General features: G+C 35.6%; 1 protein-coding gene across 5 annotated transcripts in view; it reads right to left on the reverse strand.

Moving 5' to 3' along the window:
- The window catches only part of FIGN (fidgetin, microtubule severing factor), a 105,200-nt gene that overhangs the window by 78,889 nt on the left and 3,776 nt on the right, over nucleotides 1-22,535 (reverse strand). The window contains exon 1 of one of the 5 annotated variants that reach the window (XM_040069981.2): nucleotides 13,802-13,925. The exons of 3 other annotated variants lie outside the window; for them this stretch is intronic. In XM_040069981.2, coding sequence (XP_039925915.1) covers nucleotides 13,802-13,835 — 34 coding nt within the window. In that variant the 5' untranslated portion in view covers nucleotides 13,836-13,925. Of the gene's footprint in view, nucleotides 1-13,801; nucleotides 13,926-22,535 lie in introns of those variants that run through there. One more of the 5 variants, XM_040069983.2, reaches the window with a different exon arrangement.

The raw sequence follows: 22,535 nt of genomic DNA on the forward strand, positions 1-22,535 counted from the left end.
CATTTAGATGCAGGAAAAAATTAGCACAGCTATTACTACTCATAACACGCTTTCTTCAAAAATATTTTGCAATCATGGTACATTTTTCCCAAATTATGTATTTTTAAGAAATATCCAATCTGAGCAAAATGAGGTAAAATACAGGCTATAAGCAGAACTTAGAATTGAAATTAAAGAAGAAAAACTAGCAATTGACACTAAGGATGTTACCTAATTCATTTACCCAGAAGCTTGAAGCCAACGAACACCATGTATCATAAGATTTGGTTACTTAAGCAAAATTTGGTTACTTAAGTAAAATGGAATGCACATTGACAGGAATCATTCTTCTTTTCTTGATTCAGATATAGATATGTAAGTATTCTCACCTTCAAGTCATGCTGTTTAATTCTGACTCTTTGGAAACAAAAAACAAAATATGAAAACATTAAGCATCCCCAACCGAAAATCATTACACAAGCACTGGTAGTAGAAAAGAATTGTAATTAAAAATGTACTGACCACAAAGAAAGCAATAAACAATCATTTTGGCAATGCAACTTTTGTAAATTCACTCAAATTCTACCCAAAGAAAAGACTCAAGCCTATGCAGGTATTGATACATCAAAAATATGTCATGAATGACAGTATAATAATAACCCTCACTAAATATAAAGAAAGTAAAAGAAAAACCCATATGTGGCTTAATAGCCACCTCTTCAAGAAAACTGAGAGCTCTAGGAAAAATAGCAAAAATCTTCTGTCTTCCAAGCCTCATAAATTTTTACTGTCCAAATTCAAGCTTGGGGTACATAATTTTTATTTTTCACAAAAGGTATCTTGTTCATAAGTATGGCATGAAGGTAGGATGAGACGATGGTAAAATTGTTGAGTAGGCTGGAAACTGTACAACTTATTAGCACTATAAAGGGACTATTAACTGAAAAAATATTACATAAACCATTTGTCTCGAATATGTAAAATTTGTAGCAAGCATAAATCCAAGCAAAAAACAAGAAAAATTACATCAGGAGCTCATGGAATAAAAGGAATGTCCTTAAAGATCTTTTCTCCTCCTAGGAATTTAAACATAGTGAAAATTTGGAAGATGCAGATTCTTTAGCAAGGAGCTCAGTTACCATAACTGATACGCATTATCAGCTTTAGAATTCTAATTGTGTTTAATACAGTTTCATGTTGCATCAAAGTACAAAATCAATACCATTTGTCCAGCAAACAGGAAAAATGGAATCTATAAACTGCTCTTATTGAGTAATTAAACACCTATTATTGTCATGAGTGGTGAAACAATGAATTTGATAAGACAAATTTTTGCGACAAAACACTACAGTGATTAATACCTCCCTACGTATTAAATAAAAATGACTGCCTTTTGTGCAGTACTGCTGGCAGAAGAACAGGAATGAGAGAAGTAGTTGCCAGTGCCACAATAACAGGCTAACCTTGAACTGAACTCCTTTCCTCAAGAAATTAAATGCTGTAGCAGGACTTTAAATCCTTCCACTTAGAGCTCATTTGTGTTTCACATAACCTGCAGTTCCTGAAGAGAACTCATTATCTTCAAAAGGAGAATCCTTTTATAATTTCTTTACAAATGTGTATATTGTTTCTGCAAAAAGTATTTCATATCAGAAAAGGGATAAGAGTATTAGCAGTGTAAGCGAGGCAAAAAGGCTCGTATCATTAAGACACCGTTTCTGCTTCCTGAGAATTCAAACGCCAACTACAGTGGTAGGAGAAAACGAATGAGAATGAGGTTAAAGAAAATGTACCTTTACAGCAAAATTTTAATCTGTTAGATTGATGCTAAACTGCCTTGGTCTTTCTGCTGCTATATGCTGTATTTCTATGTATAGACCTCCCTCCCCCAATGCTCCTCCTGTAGCTTTGGCTTCCTATTTTTCTTTTCACTTAGAATGATGCACTAGGAACAACTATAGAGTACAAAAGATGAATCTACGGATGTGACACTTGTAAAGGGTAACCCTATTTCACAAGTGAGATGGGACAAAAAAGAAAGAAAAAAGGCCACAGAAGCAATAACTGCTCACTGAATTACCATTAAATTGTAAGATTTACAATCCAATGTACAGTAAGTGCATATCTAATGGAGTTTGTCCTCTAAAAGAATATAAAGTAGATCTTTGCAGCATATGATGTATGCAGGTTATTTTTTTAAAACGGGACACACAAAAACCAGATGTGCACATAAATTCCAAAATTTTTATCCATATTAAAACTGAGCCAAAGCCAACATTAAATATGATAAACACAATATGATTAGTAGGATCTGGCTTTGTATTTTCAAAACATGCTCACATTCTACAAAGAGAGATAAAAGATGACTAACACAGCCAGTCAATACTGCTTTCACAGATATCATTGGTAAAAGCAGATCACATATTATAAATTCAGTTTATTGCTCTGATCTACTGGAATTCAATTAAATGGTTTTTTGTAGAGATTGGCAAAGCAGCTGCTGACCATTTTCAACCTCTAAACAAAACAGCTGGACAGAAGTTTCTGATCATTATTTATTACAGCCTTAAATTACCAACAATATTTTTTTTCATATAATGAATGTGGTATGAATAAGGCTCATTCACAGCACCATTATTTGTAACATGTATGTCAGTAATTTCACTGCTCTTATTCATATGAGCATAACTGTTGAGTGATTTAAGTTTAGAAATAAGCAAGGCATGTCAAATAATTATTTAAATAGAAGCAAACTTTTACATGTAATACCAGACATATTGCTATTATACAATATTATAAGGGTATCAATAATCATATATTTTACAGGATGACTCTGGAAAATTCTAGCCTGTAATAAAATCCAAAACAGTCAAAGAGACAAAGGAACTTTCGGCTGGGTAAGCCATTCCAATAGCAACAAGACATGTAATGTTCAGCTCCCTTAATTTATGTTTTATTTTTCTTAGCTAGAAACTTCAATTTTCCAGAAATGGCATTAAAACTTTCATTCTCCTACCCAAAAGGAAGCCTACCACACCAATTTTACCATTATCGGGCTTTTATTTCAGAGGATTAAAAAGCAACGCAGAAGATCAGCAACGATAGCCTTGTTCTCTTCAACCTTAGTGAATCAAGTTCACTGGAGGTGAAGCAGTGGAATTATCAGTACAAGTGGCTGTGTCATCAAAGCTTTCTGAGAGGTAGTGTATGGAAATACCTAAACAAACAGAAGCGTAAAAGCTGTCTGTATACGAAAGGGTTTTCCCAAGGCTTTTCATTAAAACAATTCCAATTGCAGTTTCACGATGCAGCATTATATTATGTGAGAAATATAAAATCTTGACATTTTTCTAAATGTGAATGGGTTAAAGAACCTCTCCACGCTACAGTGAGCCTGAGAATTTCCAGCAGCTGATGAAGACCAGTTGACCACCTGATACTTTTTCAGCAGGGTGATAAAATTAAAGGATTGCTTTGATTTGCTTGAAGGATTACTTTCTATAGTTAATTGTTTAAAGTGCACAGTCTTACAAAAGGGAAAAATATCAAGAAGGTTAATGTAGAGTGAGCTAATTGCAAGCTGATTACACTGTGCAAAGCAAGAGATATTACCTGTGTTACATGCCATCACAAGGACTAGCCTATTCTACCCTGCTGCTGCAGCAAACAAGCTGATTTGCTAACAAAGTGGTCAGCTCGGGCACTTGCACAGCACCTCGGTAGGTCCACAGGCGACTGCTTCACATGCAGAGAATCTCAAGCTCCATTTTCCAATCTGATTACACGGCTCCTTATTCCAGCAGCCTTAAACCTTCATGGCAGTTTACCAACATTTTCATCACTTTTTCTTTTACAAATCAAAAGAACTGATAAGCTCTCAGGTACCCGGGATTTCATAGTCGATGGCTGGCAGGCAGCCAGCTTCCCTCACAGCACAACTGTTCCGTGCCACAATGCAAAAAGCACGCTGAATTTAACAGATAGCACAAAACTATTAGAATTTTGCAGTATGTACAAGCAGGCAGCATGTTTCTGTCTCTGCAGATGTTAACAGTTCTGTTCAGTCACATTTATAACATGCCTAGACCCAAAGAGATGTGTTTAAAAAAAAACACAGCAAAAAAACCCCCCACAGAACAAATGAAGACATAGCACTGTCACGAAGTAAATCACACTACGGAGCGTGCACCCAAGTTACTTCATTGCACTGCTTCCAAATTACCAGGAATTAGAGACAATGCTAAAAACATTTGATAAAAAATTAAGAAAAAGAAAAACAAATCTTTACATCAAACAGAATGGCTTGACATAAACAGAATCGCTATTTTAACAGTAAAACAAATGCAAAACAAGAGACACTATTGTGTATTTTTGGCACGTGAAATGCTTACATAAAGCATTAAAATAGCTACAAAGCATACCTGGGTTTACTTATTCTGTGGTTCAAAAATACCACTTGAATGATGAAGGAACAAAAATGTGATTCATATTGGTAAATGCAAAACATCTCTATAAAATGCTTATTCTGAGGTATATCATGTCATGTCTCAAAATCTGAGGTACACAGGAAAAAATATAAACATATACATGAAAATTTATATAAATATAAAGAAAATAATAGAATGCAGAGTGACAATTAGAGGAAAATATTATCTTACAAATCTTAAGGATTCCAACAAAAAGAAATCCAATTAAAAAAAAAAAAAACAACGAAGAAGGAAACTTCCTTATTTTTGGTTAAAGAAAAAAAAGCATTAATATTAAACCATCAACTTTTTACTTTTTGCTACCGAGGCTTGCTCTCCCATTCAGAAAAATTGACTATCCACATATTATTTGTATAATGTCCGAACAGCCTATACGGAGCTAACGTAACACAGTTAATAGTGTAGAAAACAATTCTCCCGTGTCCCCCCAAGCAAAACATTTCTTTTTTAATCAAGTGGATCAAACTAAAATCTGAAGAAATACAACCCATTAAGTACTCTTAAAAGAAGAAACACAGTTTTGCATATCATCACTTTTATCATAAGGGAATGGGGGTGGAGATGTGGCGAGTAATACAGTAAGTTATGGAAGGAGGGGGAAAAAAAAAAAAAAGTACAACTAAGCTGGTGCAATGGCTCAGTACTCCAGATCACCAGTGCATTGACCCTCTGTATCTCTGAGTCATTAGCTGGAATCCCAGCTCTGCCTTCAGGAGTAGGGATTTGAACTCGCACACCGATGCGGTGCGATTCGGGATCTTGAGCGTGCCAGACAGAGGGGTCATTCTCCTTGGTGCGGAGGAGGCCGGCAGCCCCCGGGGAGGGCAGGGCTGGATGAGTGACTGTCGCCCGGCACAGGCGGTGGACATGCTGCTGACTCAGGCAGGGACACTGACAGGCATCGCTGCTTCCCTCCATCACTCCTGGACCAAATGGTTTTAGGCCACTGGTGCTGACAGGTACATGCAAAATTCAGCGGGGAATTATCCACATCTCCTTACTTGCCTCTGTGCGTGCTCATATGTGTATTTGTATATAGGCATCTCTGTGTGCAAATATACTAATGTTTACATGTATTTATGGAGACATACTGAAACAGGCTAAACTGGCTGCCCTGCAGCCATAAGTAGTGCTCAGCACTGCCAAAATATTCCCACACCAATTCTCCTCCTTAATATAGCTACAATGTACGCATTTATGTACACACAGAAGCTACAAATGTGTATCCTACACACACACCAATCACATACATGTAACACCGAGTGCAATTAGCATCACCTTTAAAATAACAGTCTCTGATTTACATAGAAATTTCCTCTCTGATAAAATACAAACCACATTTTAACCAGCTTTTAATACCAACACATTATTCCCATGAATGATTCCTAGTAAACTGTTTATTACAACTGTAAGGCTTGAGAGGGTTTGCTGCTTGCAGATGCAGGTTCTGGGGTTGCCTTTTTTCCTCCTACCCACCTCCTTTTTTTCCCCCCTCTGATTTATTGGATAGCGAGCAAACCCACTTAAACTATAGTTGTCCATATGAATCACTAATTTTCATGTTTCTAATTAAAATGTAAACAGTGTAATGAAGACATCAAGTTTTTAGGCAAATGTCTCTTCCAGTGCCACTTGGGGTATGGTAATTACTGAAGCAGATCTATGGATGCTCCCGAATCCTCTACAAGTCCAGATTAAAAGCATTACTGCTAAACCTTGCTTTTTACACCAGGGAATTGTGTTCTCTAACCTATTCCCAGTTTGCTTACAGATGCATATCTGTACAAGCCTTTATAACTAGTCATTAAAAAAATAAAGAAAAATAGAAGTTTATCATAAATAGAACAGTTTGTGGGGGAAAAATGTGATTTCATTTAAAATAAAATTTGATTTCACTTCTCAGACTACACATAACTAGCATAGTAAAAGCTGTACTGAAAACTTATCATCTTAGTGCTTTCTTCAGAAAAAGAAAAATAGATTAGTCATTACTAAAAGAATGTTTAAAAAAGCAGAATTGTATTTTGAACTTGTATTAAAATTCCTATTGTCCCAAAATGCTTGTTTCACAGTTAATTAATTTAAGAACATATTATTCAGGAAAACATTAATAAAAAAGAAATCTATTCACTGAGAAAAAAATGTAAATGGCCATTGCAAATACAAAATGCTTGACGTGCAACTGAAAATCTTTTGTCATATTTATTCCAGCCTTTATGTCTAAAACTGAAATTTGTCAGATTTTATCCTAAAGCAAATGACCTCTCCTACATTTACCGAACGCATACAAGTCCTCTCCTGCTTACAATTGTTAATTGAGCCTGTCTGCTACAGCTTCTCTTCCCTTTCCAAATAAGCCAGGATACTTGTTTTACATATTTACTGCCAAGCACTTGAACAGTCCTCTATTTTATTATAATACTGGTTTCCCCCCCCCCCCACAACTCCTTCTGGAAGATTTTTTTTTTAATGTACAGCAAATAGATAAAGCTGCAATGCAATAAAGCATCTAAAATGCCTAGTACAAGAAGAGATTTTTTTCCCCCTCCCTTCATGGACTCAAGTCCATATTCTGAGTGGTATAGCCAATTTTCATATTATTTTTACATAAATGCTAGACAAGCATGTCTGCGTTGCTAACCTGGATCAAGAAGATGAGAGTGCACAGAATGTACATGTGCATAAACATTTTAGTGGGTGGTCCACCATTTCAGTTCTATTTTACTAGTAAAGTACTGTATACAAATATGGGAATACTTCCCAGTAGAAAAAAATATTTATAGGATTTCAGATTACATCAAATCATAAAGCATCTTGTCTCTGAAATCATAAATGCCTTAGCAGAATAAAAGAAAACAATGCTCTATTTAGGCATTTCCTTTAAATGTATTGTTCTAGCAAAACCAGATTTAATTAGAGAAACAGCATTTTAAAGGCTATCCTTTATAACACAGTACTCTTGAAAATGATGGAGGGTTGCAAGTGAAAACACTAGTCTCATTTAGCTCTGTGGTTAAAAAAAAAATAAAAGATTACAATTATACATGCTAAACAATTTTTTTTCTTTTTTTTTAGTTATGGATTGAGACAATGGGGAAATCTTATGTCTTCACTACAGTTCCAAGGCCATACTAATCAGGTGTAATTTTTAATAAACACTGACTGTTTGGTGCTCATTCAAGGTATTTCATTAGGAGGTTATTCATTTAAAATAAATGTTTCAACCACATCATGCTGTAACCTTTCTTGAAATGTAAATGAATGGTTTAAATGAGAAGATTAATAAAGAAGGGATGTTCCAATTCCAAGCATGGCATGCTATGTATTTTTAAATTTGTCTATGCCAGATGCTGTCAGTCAGAACAAAAAACTGTCCAAGCAGACAATCTGTGCGTCTGAATGTTGATCATGTTGGAAAGTAAAGGGGGAGGGGGGAGAGAGTGTGTCAAGGATTCATGGTCCTTCATCTTTGCAGTAGAGCAAACACGTCTCTCAGTATAACGACAGACAGCTGCTTCCACTTTCTAATGTGCCCTAACTTAGATCACTGAAAGAATTGTCAGCACTCAGAGAAACACACAAAGATAACACAGCCAGCTGCCATGAAGGGGGAAACAGCACAGCTCAGAAGAAATGGGATTTGTTCCATTTGCATGATGCTGGCTCCCTTGGGCCCCTTTCTTTCAAATCCAAAGCACAAAAGACAACACTTAACATATTTGCTTAAAGATGACAACCTCATGTTGATTTCATTTGGATGTAACAGTGTCAGGATTACAGATATAAGAATATATTATATCTGTAACAGAGACTGACAAATGTATCCATCAGTGAAACTGTCTGATTCATCTGCTTATACAGCCATTTTACCATCCCAAGGGTGCCATCTAAGTAGTAACTTTAGAAGACTGAAGGTCTAATTTTATTACACCACATTTCAACCTACTAAACAATATTATTTCTAAAATAGATCATTTTTATTGGAAGTCTCCCTGATGAAAAATCCAGTAGACACCAGAGAATTTATGAACTGTATGAGTCCTTTGAACTCAATATACTGCCCATTTTAAGCAACTTTCTTTACACACAATCAAAACCTAAACTTAAATAATTGAAACTGAGTTAAAAACACAGATAATAATGGTGCCTGTTTTAATATTACATCGTAGTCTGTCATTATTTGAATGTCTGCTGATTGGCAGTCCATTGCTTTTAGAGTGCTTCTTGTAACAGTTCTGTATCAATAAAAGTTTCTCCAATAGAAAAACTATAATTAATTATTATTCTTCAGTATATTTTGATCAGCTACACAACCTAATTTTTTAGTTAAGGTTTTCATTGGACACTCCAAAAATCATGTGGAAATGACTGAAAGCCAAACATGTTCCTCATCATATTGTGCTCAGCTGCAGAAACAGAAAACCAAACTAAAGGGTACAGATTTGAAAGATCGCCTGTCAGCACAGTTTTATGGACCAGCCTCTTTTTTAATCAGATGAAACAATTAGGCCATGGTCAGACTCTCTCTAGTTTCAAATGCATTACTCCGAACTGTCTGATAGCACAAGCATCTCCCCACCATGCCAATACCACCAAATGACTCTGCATAATGCTCCCTACATTAACTGCTTTGTCCAGAGGAACTCAAAACTGCTTGTTGCTATCTGCTGCCACCAAGAACTGCACTGTAATTCACTAGATTGAAGTTGTTTTGTAAAATGGAGTTAACTGCTGTACGTGGAATTTCAGCACAGCAGATGGTTACCAATCATTATTTTCAATTTGTTTAGTTTCAAGCATTGGGCTGTTTGGGAGGAGCAGTACACAGGACAGGAAAGGAGAGAGCAGAGAGGTTAGATGCACTGGCTTGCAATGCAAGTCATGCTAGATGGCATAACATTAAAAGCAGGGAAAAAAAAGTCTCTGCTCAGAACTGCAGCAAAGATAAACAAAAAAAATTAATAAATGGGAATAGATAAAACCAGACTTTATATACAACTATAGACACACACACAAAAAAAAAGAAAATTAAGAACACAACATTTGAAAGGAGGCCGATCTATCATTCTCTGTTCAAGAGTTACATTTTAAATATTGGAAATGAACTTGAAAGTTTCCAGAGGTAAATTGTCTCTATTCACATTTTGCCATGATTCAAATTTGAATCATGCTCTGCTATAAGTTGTTCTGTTGTTGAACTGGAAATGGAAAAGGAACCATTTATGGACAAGTGCACATGACCAGAAATTAAGCTGTAAATATCTGGGCTGGGCTATTATTGTAGTCAAGAAACATCTGGGGCTGAAGCTGAGGCTAGGCCCCACTCCTTCTGTGTTCATGTAATTGCTTACATGATTTATAACTTAGTGGCTATTAAAAATGATTTAAAGAGAGATTTAGAGCCTGAATTTTAAAATCAAGGTGGCTTTGCTTCATGCTTTCATTTGTTCAGGAATGAAAAAAAATCCTTTGCTTTCTTCTCTTCTGTCCTATGTTTAAGGGGTACAATGTTCCAGCACAAGGACAAAATTCACATTTTTCTAAATTCAGACAAAAGACATGACATACACATCCAGCAACCAAAGTCAGCGACCTGTCATTCAGCTTACATTGGACTTGCTTGGTGCTATAATATTCCCCATGAAAATTGACTTGGAATTATTTTCCCAACATAACTTTCTTTTTTCTTTTTAAATCCTATAAACTATATCAATACATTCACATCATATTCGTTTATTGCTGCTATTTTCAACCATCCAAGAGTCAGCTAGCTCTGCCTGCCACCATGATGCCACAGATGACGTGGGCAGAGGCTCTCCATCAGGCATGCCACCAGCACCCAGGCACTGCGTTCCATTTCTGGCTCTAGGACATGCTTGCTTCTCCCAATAACTTCAATGAAGCCTGATTTGGTTTTGGCTTTTAGAACTAGCTGTAAAAGCCACAAATTAGACAGGGTGGAAGAAAAAGGTTGAAGATATTTGGGTTTGGAGGACAAAAGTAAGGGATATACTTGGACAATACCAATCCTCTACCAGCAGTTAGCAAAGAAAGAATGCTCCCTCTCAGGCAGAACAACAGGGCCCGTGTTTGACTGTGAACAACTATGTCATCAAAAAAAGTGGTTATTTAAGACTGAACAGGTATCTTAACTATATTTCCAACCTATTTCCATAAGAGTACACCTAACCCTGCAGAGATCAGGTTTGTAAAGGAGTTGATCATGACACTCTCCAAGCGTAACACATCCTTTTTTCGTTGAGGTTTCAGTACATTGGGCAGTTTTACTGCCGAGCTCCACCCTACAGAACGGAATGAAGAACCAAGTTTGCAAACCTGGGTGTGTGCCAAGGTTGAAGTGACACTAGTGACTGTCTCAGCCCCCTGGGAAAAAGTGGATTAGATGAATCACAAAACAATGTCACAGTTATTTCTCCAGTAAGTTAACTGTCTGTTGGTCACAGGTGATGAAGACATAGAAGCTTGATGTAGCACTTCCACAGATTGCACTCTGTCTTGGAAATTTTTCCCCTGCATTGCCATAAACTATCATTATTCTTAGACTAACAAAAACTCTTTGACATTTTGAAGCAATGAAAAACTTTGGAAATGGAATTGGTACAATATGGGAACATACTACCTAAATATTCCAAACTATTCACAGGTTATTGTCAAACGACCCCACCAAAATTTGGCCTAATACCTCCCATAAAGCAGATACCATACACTTCACAAACCAAGCAACTTTTAATTATTTTTGAAGAAAAGGTTAGGAAATGGGAACGGAGTATAGCAAGGTGACCTACAAAATAAGACCATAACCTTCCTCCATTTTTATGTTGCACAGAAATGTAGAAACCCAGCAATGATGTAAAGCTTTATCACTCATCATTAAACAGACAGCTAAAATGCTGTATTTATGCAATTTCTCAAGCAGAAATTGCCCAGCTTATACCACTACTGAGAAAACTTGTCTATGAGGTTAATGACACTCTGCAATGGGTTTTTCTTCAATATGTGTTTCTCCATAAACATGAAGTCTTAGAATAAAACTAAACTATGAATCGGGGCATGTCTTTATTCCTGGTGTCAAATCCAGGAATATTTGCTTTTTTTGTTCTACATGAGGAGATCTAAGGAAATTTCAAAGCAGACCATCAGATTAACTAGAATTATTGAAAACCTGATTGCTAATAGTGATATACTCACGTAGAGAATCACAGTGAACTCAAAACCAAATATGACTTCACATAAATATCAACATTAGTAACACTAATCTATAGCAGAATAAAAATAAACTATAATATGGCGTCTAACAAAAGAAAAGCGTTGAGCAACTGAACCTATGCGACTGCAGTAGCATTAACTGGGCTTTATCCCACCTGGATTATTTATTATCCATATTTTAGTACATAAGAAATTTTAGTTCCTAATTGTGGAAGTTTCAAATGGTCTGCACTGGCTTCTGTAGTCTTTACTACAGCAAAGAGCAGCGTATACCTAAAGAAATGTTTCTACTGGGTGAAGTAGTATCTGCAAGTCAGCAATATAATGGATTTGAATCTACTTTCACAGAGATCACCACTAGGGGGAAAACAAACAAAAAAAAGCAAATAGAGAAACATTACCCAGATTAAAGTAGGAAAAAGAAAAGGAAATCAATTACTCTAGCAAAACTCCAGGAATAATGATGAAAACAGATATTTTTTTTAATGCAATACAAGTGGAATTCTATTTGTAGGTGCCAGCATTAAAACTTTGTGCAGATGATTGTGCAGTTGAGGGTCTGGCAGTGGAGATTACTGCTGTGCCCTCTAGAGGCTGGATGTCTGGCCAAGGAACTCTCAGCAGCTACTAAAATACAGCGGAAGCTACCAGCACTAGACCTGTAAGGACAGCCTCTTGGTCTTACCCTGCCACTGTGAAATTCTTTTGTATTGAAATGTAATAAACAGAAAAGGAGTGAGCTTCTAAACCACAGAAAACTGCTATTTTGCATGGTTTCACTAACATCTCTACCATATTTTATGTACTCTAATACACTGTAAGCATTAATACAGCAAACCCAATCTCTAAAGGATTCCTGTCAAGTACAAATACATGCATAAACACAAGATATAATTGAAAAAGTCTTTTCTTAATGAGCTCATGGGTGCTTTGGCACAGTGCATAAAACGTAGATTTAAAATTTTAAGATGATACATCAGTTCCCTTAGTTGAACTTTGGAACCAACATAAGAAAATAAAATCTATTCAATATCAGTTCAGTAAGTTATTCTTACTCTAATAAAGAGACACCTCACAAACAAAAACAATGATTTTTTTTTATCACCCACAAGAGCACTCATGAAGTGTGGATATTTTTAAATGGAAAAACATCTCAGGGTAAAACTAGGGTTAAATTTTGCACTGGCAGCAAATAAAAGGCTCTAATATACCGAGTCAATCATACACTACTTGAAACACAGTCCACAGAACACTTAATAGCTCAGCCCAACAAATATCACCAAGTAGAATTTGGTGGACAAATGCAAATGGATAGATTTTTTTTTCTTAAATAGATTATTTTTATCCTTATTATCTTTCTACCAACAGCAAGTAAGTCTTATCACAGCTAACCAGGAAACTTTCTTGACTGAAATCCAGCATCGAGCCATGCCCACCATTTCCAAAAACATACACTAGTAAGTTACATTACAACGTAACAGCAATCCCTCCTGAAAAGAATTATCCTATAAGGAACATGCGTGTACAAGGTTTCACTTCCTTCAGTGCCTTCTTACCACATAATGAACATATTATTAGCAATGCAGTCAGTTTTTTGCTTAAAAAATTTAGAAAATGGCCCAATTTGATACTGGGGTAGTATTTCTGTTTGATATTGTAAAAAAAGAAACACCAGAAGAAAAACAGTTATTTTCTCCTCTAAAAGCATAGTTAAATGATAAGTTAATATCTTTCATGAAAACTTCATTATTGAAGCTACACAATACCTATTCATACTTAATTTTCTTGTAGAAATTACATTATACGACGTGGCATATAATCGGTTCTGAGTGGGGGTAGGAGAGAACCAGTCGTTAACTGCAACTAAAATGACCAGCTTTCCAGTGCAGTTGTCTTCTAATTAAATTAAGTGTGGGGAACGGTCATTGAGAAGATGTACTATAATGACTTGCTTGGAAGTATTTCTCAATTTTCCGTTTTTTTTTTTTTTTCTTTGCTTATCAGAATACCTTACACCTTTCAAAACTAGAACAGCATAGTGGTGGGGGGGAGGGAAATGAGAAATAAATGCTTTTGGCAGATGCCATGCCAAGGCATGTATTACTCACCATCCTTCCACCCACAGTCAGGAATGCAGTTCATCTATTTCTTAGCTCTTTCCACTAACTCAAACACTCAGTACTGCACCTCAATTGCTATTTCAAAAAGACAAGGCTCCTAATGACAAAGTAGGCTGCCATTTTATTAGCAGCAAAATAAATACAGCTGTAGTGCTCAACACTGCATTGAGCTACAGTGATGCCTGTATTTACTCTCAGCTGTTAGGGATTACATCCAAACCCAGCTCTGTTTCAGAACAGCTTCCAGCTGAGCATGACAATGCCAGTACTGTACCAGGAAGATGAGAGCCAGAGAGCCTGGCACCCCAGGAGCATGTTAAGTGGGCATAAGTTTCTCCTCACTTTATGGTTAGTATTTTCTATAAGATCTGACTTAGAGAAGAAATAACTTATTAAACTAGGGGCTCTTACCTTTGCAATAAATGACTACAGGTCAGCTGGTAGAGGACACAACAGATATTAAAGTGATTATAGCCTTAATCTTAGTCAGGAGATGAATTACATATGTGTTGGTAAAGATGTCAGTAAAACCATGCAGAATAGCCATTTTCTGTGTCTTAAGAAGCTCACTATTTTTCTGTTTACTACATTTCAAATACAAAAGAGTTTCACAGTGGCAGGGTAAGTCCAAGAGGCTGGGAACGAAGAGGGGGAATGTTGGGGGATGTAGGTAGACAGAGAGAAGAGGGCATAGAATGGCTTTGAAAAGCCAGGAAGGAGAGATTCTATTTCTCTGCAATGGGTTTGTATCAGCCAGGCTTAAATAATGGTATTGCAAATTAAGGCCCAGGGGAATTTGGAGCGTACAAGTAAGCTTTTGTTCTCCAGACCCCAAAAGGTATGCGGGAGATTTGGGGGTTTGTTTCCATTCAAATGGCATATGTATTTCTAAACAACAATTTAAACTTTTTTGCTCTTTGTATTGTACAGCCTTGCTGATTCAGTAGCTGTTAGGAAAGATACTATTCCCAACCAATATAGCAACAACTCTTTCAAGTAACAATTACCCGTTACTGTACTTATCACTTTCATTTACTGGCCTTCAGAACTTAGGAACAAGGAAGAAAGCAACAAATATAATGTAATAAACCTCACAGGGAGTGGGGGAGGAGGATGGCAGGTGGGAGAAGCAACAGATCGAAAGAAGAGTACAGGTAGAAGTCATTTGAAGGGATGCAAGATTTCCAGTGTAAATATAGAAGCTAATTAGTATGTTGTGATTTTAAAACATATTCTGTTAGCAGAAAGCAAAATAGAAATCCGTACTTAAAAAACAAAACAAAACAAACAAAAAAAACCCCTTAAAAAAAAAAAACTTCTGAAGCCTTTAAAGTAGGTAGACAAAAAGGTAGGCACACACAAACAATACACCTCTACTGCCCCCGCCCCACATACATGTACAGATACAAAATTTGGTTAGTTTTCTGTAAATAGGCTTAGCTCCTGTAAATATATCTCAGGATTTTAGGTGTACTTTTTCACACTGTAAGGTTTTTATACAAAACCAGTTTAATTTAAGTGCCTCTGATTATTATTAGAAACTCATTATTTGAGGACATCTATCTTTACAGTAACTATGCACCATTAAGGAGCACAATGCCCATAATTGTTTAAAAAAGCCATGAGGGGGAGGGGAAAGGGAGAAGGATCAGGAGGAGGGAGAAGATAACTAAGGAAGATTTTGCAATTAGAACAGCATCACCTACTCTGCATTTTGCTCCTTGGAATATCTACTCAAGTAACAAACAATTTAAAGTTTCCTCTGAGCAAAATGACAAATGAATCATTCCTTATACCTTTATTAATGCATGTACTTTTGTCCTGATGAATTTAAAATGTGTTTTTATGACCACCAGGAAAAATCAAAAGCTCTATTTCTTCTATCATACAGCATTAATACCTCAAGAGGGAGATTGGAGCATTTAAGAAGTACAAATAAAGCTAATGCCTACCATTTTCTGGGGAAATTCCTTTTAATACCTAGCTTCTAAAATTTGTTGTACACCTGCATATCCAAAGTCAACAGAAATTGCAGGGACTCTGTGCCTCTGACAACCAAGCACCCAAAAGTGGAAAGCTGAATTACACTTTATGAGATGCAATACTATTCGTGATGTTATCTCAGCCTCTCAGACCCTTCAAGCTCAAACTGCAGCTGTTATAATGCTCTGAAACAGAGAAGAACAGTCACTTTAACCAAAAAGGACTTGCCTGTCATGAATGAAAGCAGTGAATTCTACAATTTCTAAGCAGATGACATTCTGGGGAAGCGGGGGTGGGATGGTGTTTGCTAATTACTCAATAACAAAACACCTTTCCTTACTTAGTGCTGAAAATTATTACTCCAAATAAATACTAGTGCCAGTTTGTTATTCTGTACTGTATGGATAACATATCACATTAAAAGTGAATATTTTTAACTAGTGAAAACTTTTAATACATCATGCATTAAGGCACTTTATATTCACAGTCTCTATAAGTACATGATGAGATATATTTTACCTGCAGCTTGTAGTGAGATATATTTTACCTGTATGTAACTTAAAAAAAACAAAGGCTTCTGATATTTACTGAACCATGTGTTTCATGGCATATTAAGATGTGCCTTTGATATGACTGCCACACTGACAAATGCTAGGGGCTGAATAAAAATGCCTTATACCCCTCATTATATAGGGTTTACTGACATTAATCTGAATAACATTGCTTGATGGGATGAACATGGTTACCCATCATGGTTCATGTTACCATTACAGCTTTTTAAACTGAAAGTGGAAAAATAAATCTGTATTGTAGTATAAGGAATGCCTACACAGGACAGGAGTATGAAATACAATGAATGAAAGGCAAAGAACAAAATGAAAATCAATGATTAAGAAAGGTTAATTGCAGCATGAACAGTTTCCAAAATACACTTATTACAGCTTTTATTGAAGGCAAAGAGCAAGAAATAAAAAATTATCAGAAATTCTATGAACACATGAAAAATTATTATCTTTAAAATGAAATATCTGCTTATTTATAGTATGCTCAATACAATACCACTATAGTTATGAAGTTAATATAAAGCCTTACGATACAAAGATATAACATCAGTAAATACATAACTGCTTAATTTTGTAAATCAAGTGTTAATTCAGTTGAAGAGCTAATAAATTTATAGTCATCTTCCATATTAAAAATAACTGAATGTTGATGGTTTTAATTTGATGATGTTTAAACCCAGCAGTTTTCTGACTGAATGGAGATATCCAGTTCACAAATTATCACAGGTAATTTTAAGTCTATATTTTTATTAAAAAAATAACACAGACTATTTTAATTTCTCTATGCACATGATCTATCTATTAAGCTTAAAAACCTTCAGCAAACTCCATATGTATATCAAATAAAACAATTTCATAGAGTGCAAACAAATTAATAAAACATTGTCCAAACTGAGTTTTCATACAGCCACATTGCACTGTTATTTTAGAGCTGCAAAGGGAAACAGAATTGTATCCACATACAGAGAGTATATTTCTACACTACTGTATATAGTCATGTGGTCCACAAATGCCAACAACAAGGGACTGAAAATAGGATCAATTCTTTTCTTCCTCAGAAACAATCTTGTAAGCATCTGAGTTCCCAAAGACATAAAAGAATAGTTACTTTTCTGAGATCTTTTGATATTGCTCTTCATGGTGGAGCTATCCACAAGTGATGGGAAAGATCTCTTTTGAAAGTAAATGGTGCTCCTTCAAATGTGTTCAGAAACATCTTTGCTGTTCCTTTCTCTGCTTCTCAAGTTTAACTTGAAAAGGATGCTTGATTTTTTAAAATTTGGTTTAGGTATCACAATGGGATACCTAATACCAGTCAGCGCCTGCAAACCTTATTCTTCCAGCATAGAATCTAGCTGTTTCTTTCTCTGTGTCAACACAGGAGGCTGAAGTAATCAGACAGGTCTAAAGAACACAGAGGATGTTAACCTGCACTTTCTCAGAATCTGTGATGAGTAGGTTCATACTTTCAACACGACCACACTGAGCCATAAGGCATACAAATAGCTACTTTCACCTAAAAACACAGCTATCACAGCAGTTTGTACAGTAGGGCTACCAGTTCATACTATTTTAATGCCAATATTGATACTATTGTCATGGATTAATAATTTCTGCATATAATTTTATCATTCCCATCTACCCTCTGCTGTCATTCAATAATTGTTGGCTCTTCTCCTTACCACATCTCCAGAAGACAAGCACACAAAATCAGTTGTACTGTCTAAGAATGTCTTTGCAACACTACAGTTTTCAATTTTATTATGTGGTAATTCAAGCTCACTGTATAAATGCTTTTTTTTTTTAATGACTTGCTTGTAGGCTAGAATGGAGGAGACAAAAAATAAAAAAATCTCAGATGAAAATAGGGATGGTATTTCCAATATATTAAAAGGCAAACAGCTGTTATTCTAAATCGGGGGTGGGGGGAACCACAACAACAAAAAGAAACCACCAACTTGAACGAAAACATGAAGATACATTCCTGCCACAAACCCCCGTTACCCACCAGGTTCAGCCCCTTCTCCCATCTCCTCTCAATATTCATTTTCAAATTCCCTTCACATTAGCAGGAGTTACTCAAACATGCCTTAATGTCTCTTAAGCATTTTATCACACTGAAGAAGAGAAACAAAAAGCTCAATTGTGACCTGTATCAGAAAATCATTCATTCAGATCCTGCTTAATTAGATGTGAGACTGCTATCTTAGTTCATGAAGTTTGACCACAGTATGCTCTTACTGCTAAAGTATTGATGCAAATAAGATACGTATTACTCAAACCAATTTATCATCACCAATCTATAACCAGGTTGACACATGCACACAATTCTAAACTATCACACAAAAATAAACTGTGGCATACATCTTCATATATTGAGCAATTGATCTACAGAAGGTGAGCCACATGCTTTAATAAAGAGTACAGGACAGATTAAAAGTAGAATACAGAAGGGTTAAAAACAGACAACAAAAAGTCCAGGCAATACATGATTTCCAGGAATCTGGAACAAAAACATACTTACATCACCAAAGTTTGTTGTCATATCAAAATAATCTCAGTATTTTGTCCACATACCTTTCAGGGCATTTGAAATTTAACTAACATGCTAGCAGTAGCTACACTATAAAAGAACTGAGAAAGGAGTTTCTCAGTTACAGTTAAATAATATGACTGGTAATTGCTATTTCAGTATTTCATGGCATATCAGACTACACACTTAATAGACTATCATAGAAAAAAATAATTTAAAAATTAGCCAGTGGCATGACAGTCATCTGTAGCTGCATTATTTTTAATTACAGGCAAGACACATGAAACTTTTTCCCCTCTGCAGAAAAAAATGGTTTAAAGAGTAAAGTTTTAGTCCATTATTCAAATAATGTATGGCTGTTCTTTCTATTATACAAATACAATAGCTTTTGTAGTAAGGAGTGTTCCTCATATGATTAAAGAGCTAGTTGAGTATTATGATATGTTTGACAGGTACCGTTCCAAGCACTATTGGAACAGACACATAATACTGTTATTACCATCCTGTGTGTGCCGATACCTCATAGCAACAGAGCTTGGCAAAACGAAAGCAGAGACTCCACATTTTCATCACTGCAGACATCTCTGTATGCCCTTAATCAGTGGTGCTTTCTGCAGATTACACTTTCTTGTATTCTTCTCATTCTCAAACCGACCTGTCAAAGCCCCATCTCTCTCCCAGTTTCTCAAGATTTTGGTAACCAGGACTGACCAACTATTTCTCTTCCCATTTTCACTCACTTGTCACACAGCGGGGCCAACCCCAACAGGTATTTAGAAGCAATAGTAGTGAAGTCCACTTGTGCTTAGTAGATTGCTGCAAATAAAAATTATCTTCTAAGAAACATAATATATATATACATTCTCTTTAACATTCCAATCAAGGGGATGTCAGGTACACTTATTAAAGGACTGAAAGACTTAGGTTTCTTTTGACCTCCATTACACCTCCAGTGTAGGATCCTCTGCTCCTTGAAGGGTAAGATTGTATTTGTCGAACCTACAGTAACATCTGGCAAGTGGTTTTCTCTGTTTTTCTCTACTAACTACCACCCTTTAAAAGGAATACAGTTTCGTCAGTTTCATTAAAGGAGATGTATATGTTGTTTTGATTGAGAGATTTCTTTTTTTCTTTTTAAGAAAAAAGAAAAATTGAATAATCTTAAGGAATTTTCTTTATACTTGCATTTCTTACGCACTCTATAAAAATATCATTGACATAGGGTGAAAAGGTCGCATACCTCACCGAAATGGAGCCAAGTACTCCCGTAAGGTTTTTCACCTGGAAAATATCCCTGTAGCTAATTTTAGGTATTGGATTTTTTTAATTATTATTTTACCAACAACAAGAACAAAAAAAACCTCTGGGCCTTTTCCCAGCTGAGAGTTCCCTGAAGTCATCTTTCCCATAAGGAAGATAAGTTTTCACTTAGAGGATAGCATCTCTAGCAGCAAGATTTTAATGCTCTGCAACAATATCAGGGATACGCAATTCTGAATTTACGATTCTTCAAATTGCTTTTATAGCCATACTATTCATTTCAGATCAGATGCTTATCTAAAATTCCATACATCCATAATATCTAATTCAAAACAGATTCCAATGAGTCAAAGAACACTACTGAGGGGGAAAAAAAAAAAAAAAGACAAACCACCACAACCAAAACAAACAGCAAACAAACAAAAAAGCCAGAGTGGTCCAGATTCTGGGAACCAAAAATTATTGTCTCATTTTAAAGCTAAATATTTTTTACACCAGTTAAGGATTGGGCCCACAGGCACAATTCCACTTCAAACTTAATTTTTTTCACCTCCATAGTACTGCTTCTCATCTGCTCCGTTAGTAACACATGAGGATTTCTAATTAGCTTACTTCAAATTCTTTTTACACTTATTTTTATGTCTTATCAATAACTGAGAATAAAAAAAAAGTGCTGATTTATCAATTAATCAAGCTTTATGGACATACGATATTCCTCAATACTTCAGAAATGTCTGAAGATCAATTTCCTCCAATCATAAGATCAATGAATCAATGTAAAACCCAGTAATTAAATTTATCAACTTAGTATTAATACATCCAGCACTTTATGAAAGTATTGCGTGAAGTTTCTTCTGTTAACGGATATATTGATTGAGGGCAAAGAGCCAAATATTTCTATTATTAGATCTGGGGATGCAAGATCAAAACTCAGTCTGTCATAAACAACATACAAATGTTTCCTATAGACAGATCTCATGCTGATTCTGTACCACTAAACCCACTCCTAACAAGGAGATAAGCCTATTAATTGATGATTAAGACTACAGAAAGATCAGTGATTATATTCAATGTTTCTTGTATGCATTCATTGAATAAACTTATTGACAGGAACCATACAGAATAATTCTCCTCTATGAATTACATTTTAAAAAGAAACAGAGCTTTTAAACAACAGCAGATTCCAAACCTTGTTCATGCAGTATAAAACAGCCTTATTAAATTTTGAAACTAAAGCTTTGTAGTTTGAAAGAGATTCTCTCTCCATCATATATAGCAGTTATTAATAGAGAGGTGAAAAATAAAGCCCAAAGATGACACATCTAATAAGAGTCATAATAAAAATAAAACCAAGAAAACAAAAACACCCTCCAAGTGTTTTACAGTTCAATTTTTAAAGCACTAGTATACAAACTATTCTGAAATATATTTTTAGTTGCTATCCCTTACATACGCATAAGCAAATAGGGCACAAAAGTTCATCAAGTGCCATTTTTCAATTATAAGGAAAAAAAAGTAGTAGGGCTTTTTATATCAAGAAAATAAACCACAAAAAATGTTTGGCTCTGCTTATCTACAAAAAAGCTTAAAGAACAGCTTACGACATAAGACTACTCATTTTTTCCCATGAACTATATGATGAAAACATCAGTAACAATACAATCTTCATATTTCTAAAATGCTCTACGATAAGCAAACATCCCTGTACCTTCACAATGTTGCAATAAATAAAAACAATTTGATCTAGTAGTGAAGGTATCTAATTATGATGGGAGGAAATAACAACAAAACCTCCAAACCCACCAGATTCATGTAGGAGTCACATCCTGTTACAAACAGCAAACAACAATGAGCCTTTATTACCATGCTATGATTCCTTCATTTCAAACATGATTAATTAGCAACTATAACACTCACCAAAACTCCCACCACGCTGCTGTTAGCTGCCTATTTTCAAATGGGTCTCTATCAAGTATTCATAAGCAAGGTTAGTCTCATTTACGACACTGAAGAAAAGAAGTCAAAGCATCCTGCTTTAAGGAAGATTTCACTCATACCCTAGCCAAAAAAAAAAAAAACAACCCAACAACAACAACAACAAAAAAAACCACCCCCCCCCTCAAAAAACACAACAAAAAAACCCACAGAAAAGAAAACAGAAACCCAACAACAACCAAACACCAAACCCCTGTTTCTTCAAAGGGATTCCTTTATAATCCAAAAACAAACTTTATGCAAAATGAAAAACTTTTTTGTGAAGTCGCTAAACAATTTAGATGGTTGAAAATAGAGGAAGATAAAGGCTCAGTTTCAGAATTTGTTTTGGTCTGTTTTTTTCACTTTGAAACCTCAGCTTAACATTCAATTTGAAATACACTGCTCC

Source organism: Hirundo rustica, chromosome 7 (assembly GCF_015227805.2).
Source record: "Hirundo rustica isolate bHirRus1 chromosome 7, bHirRus1.pri.v3, whole genome shotgun sequence".
Classification (NCBI taxonomy): Eukaryota; Metazoa; Chordata; class Aves; order Passeriformes; family Hirundinidae; genus Hirundo; species Hirundo rustica.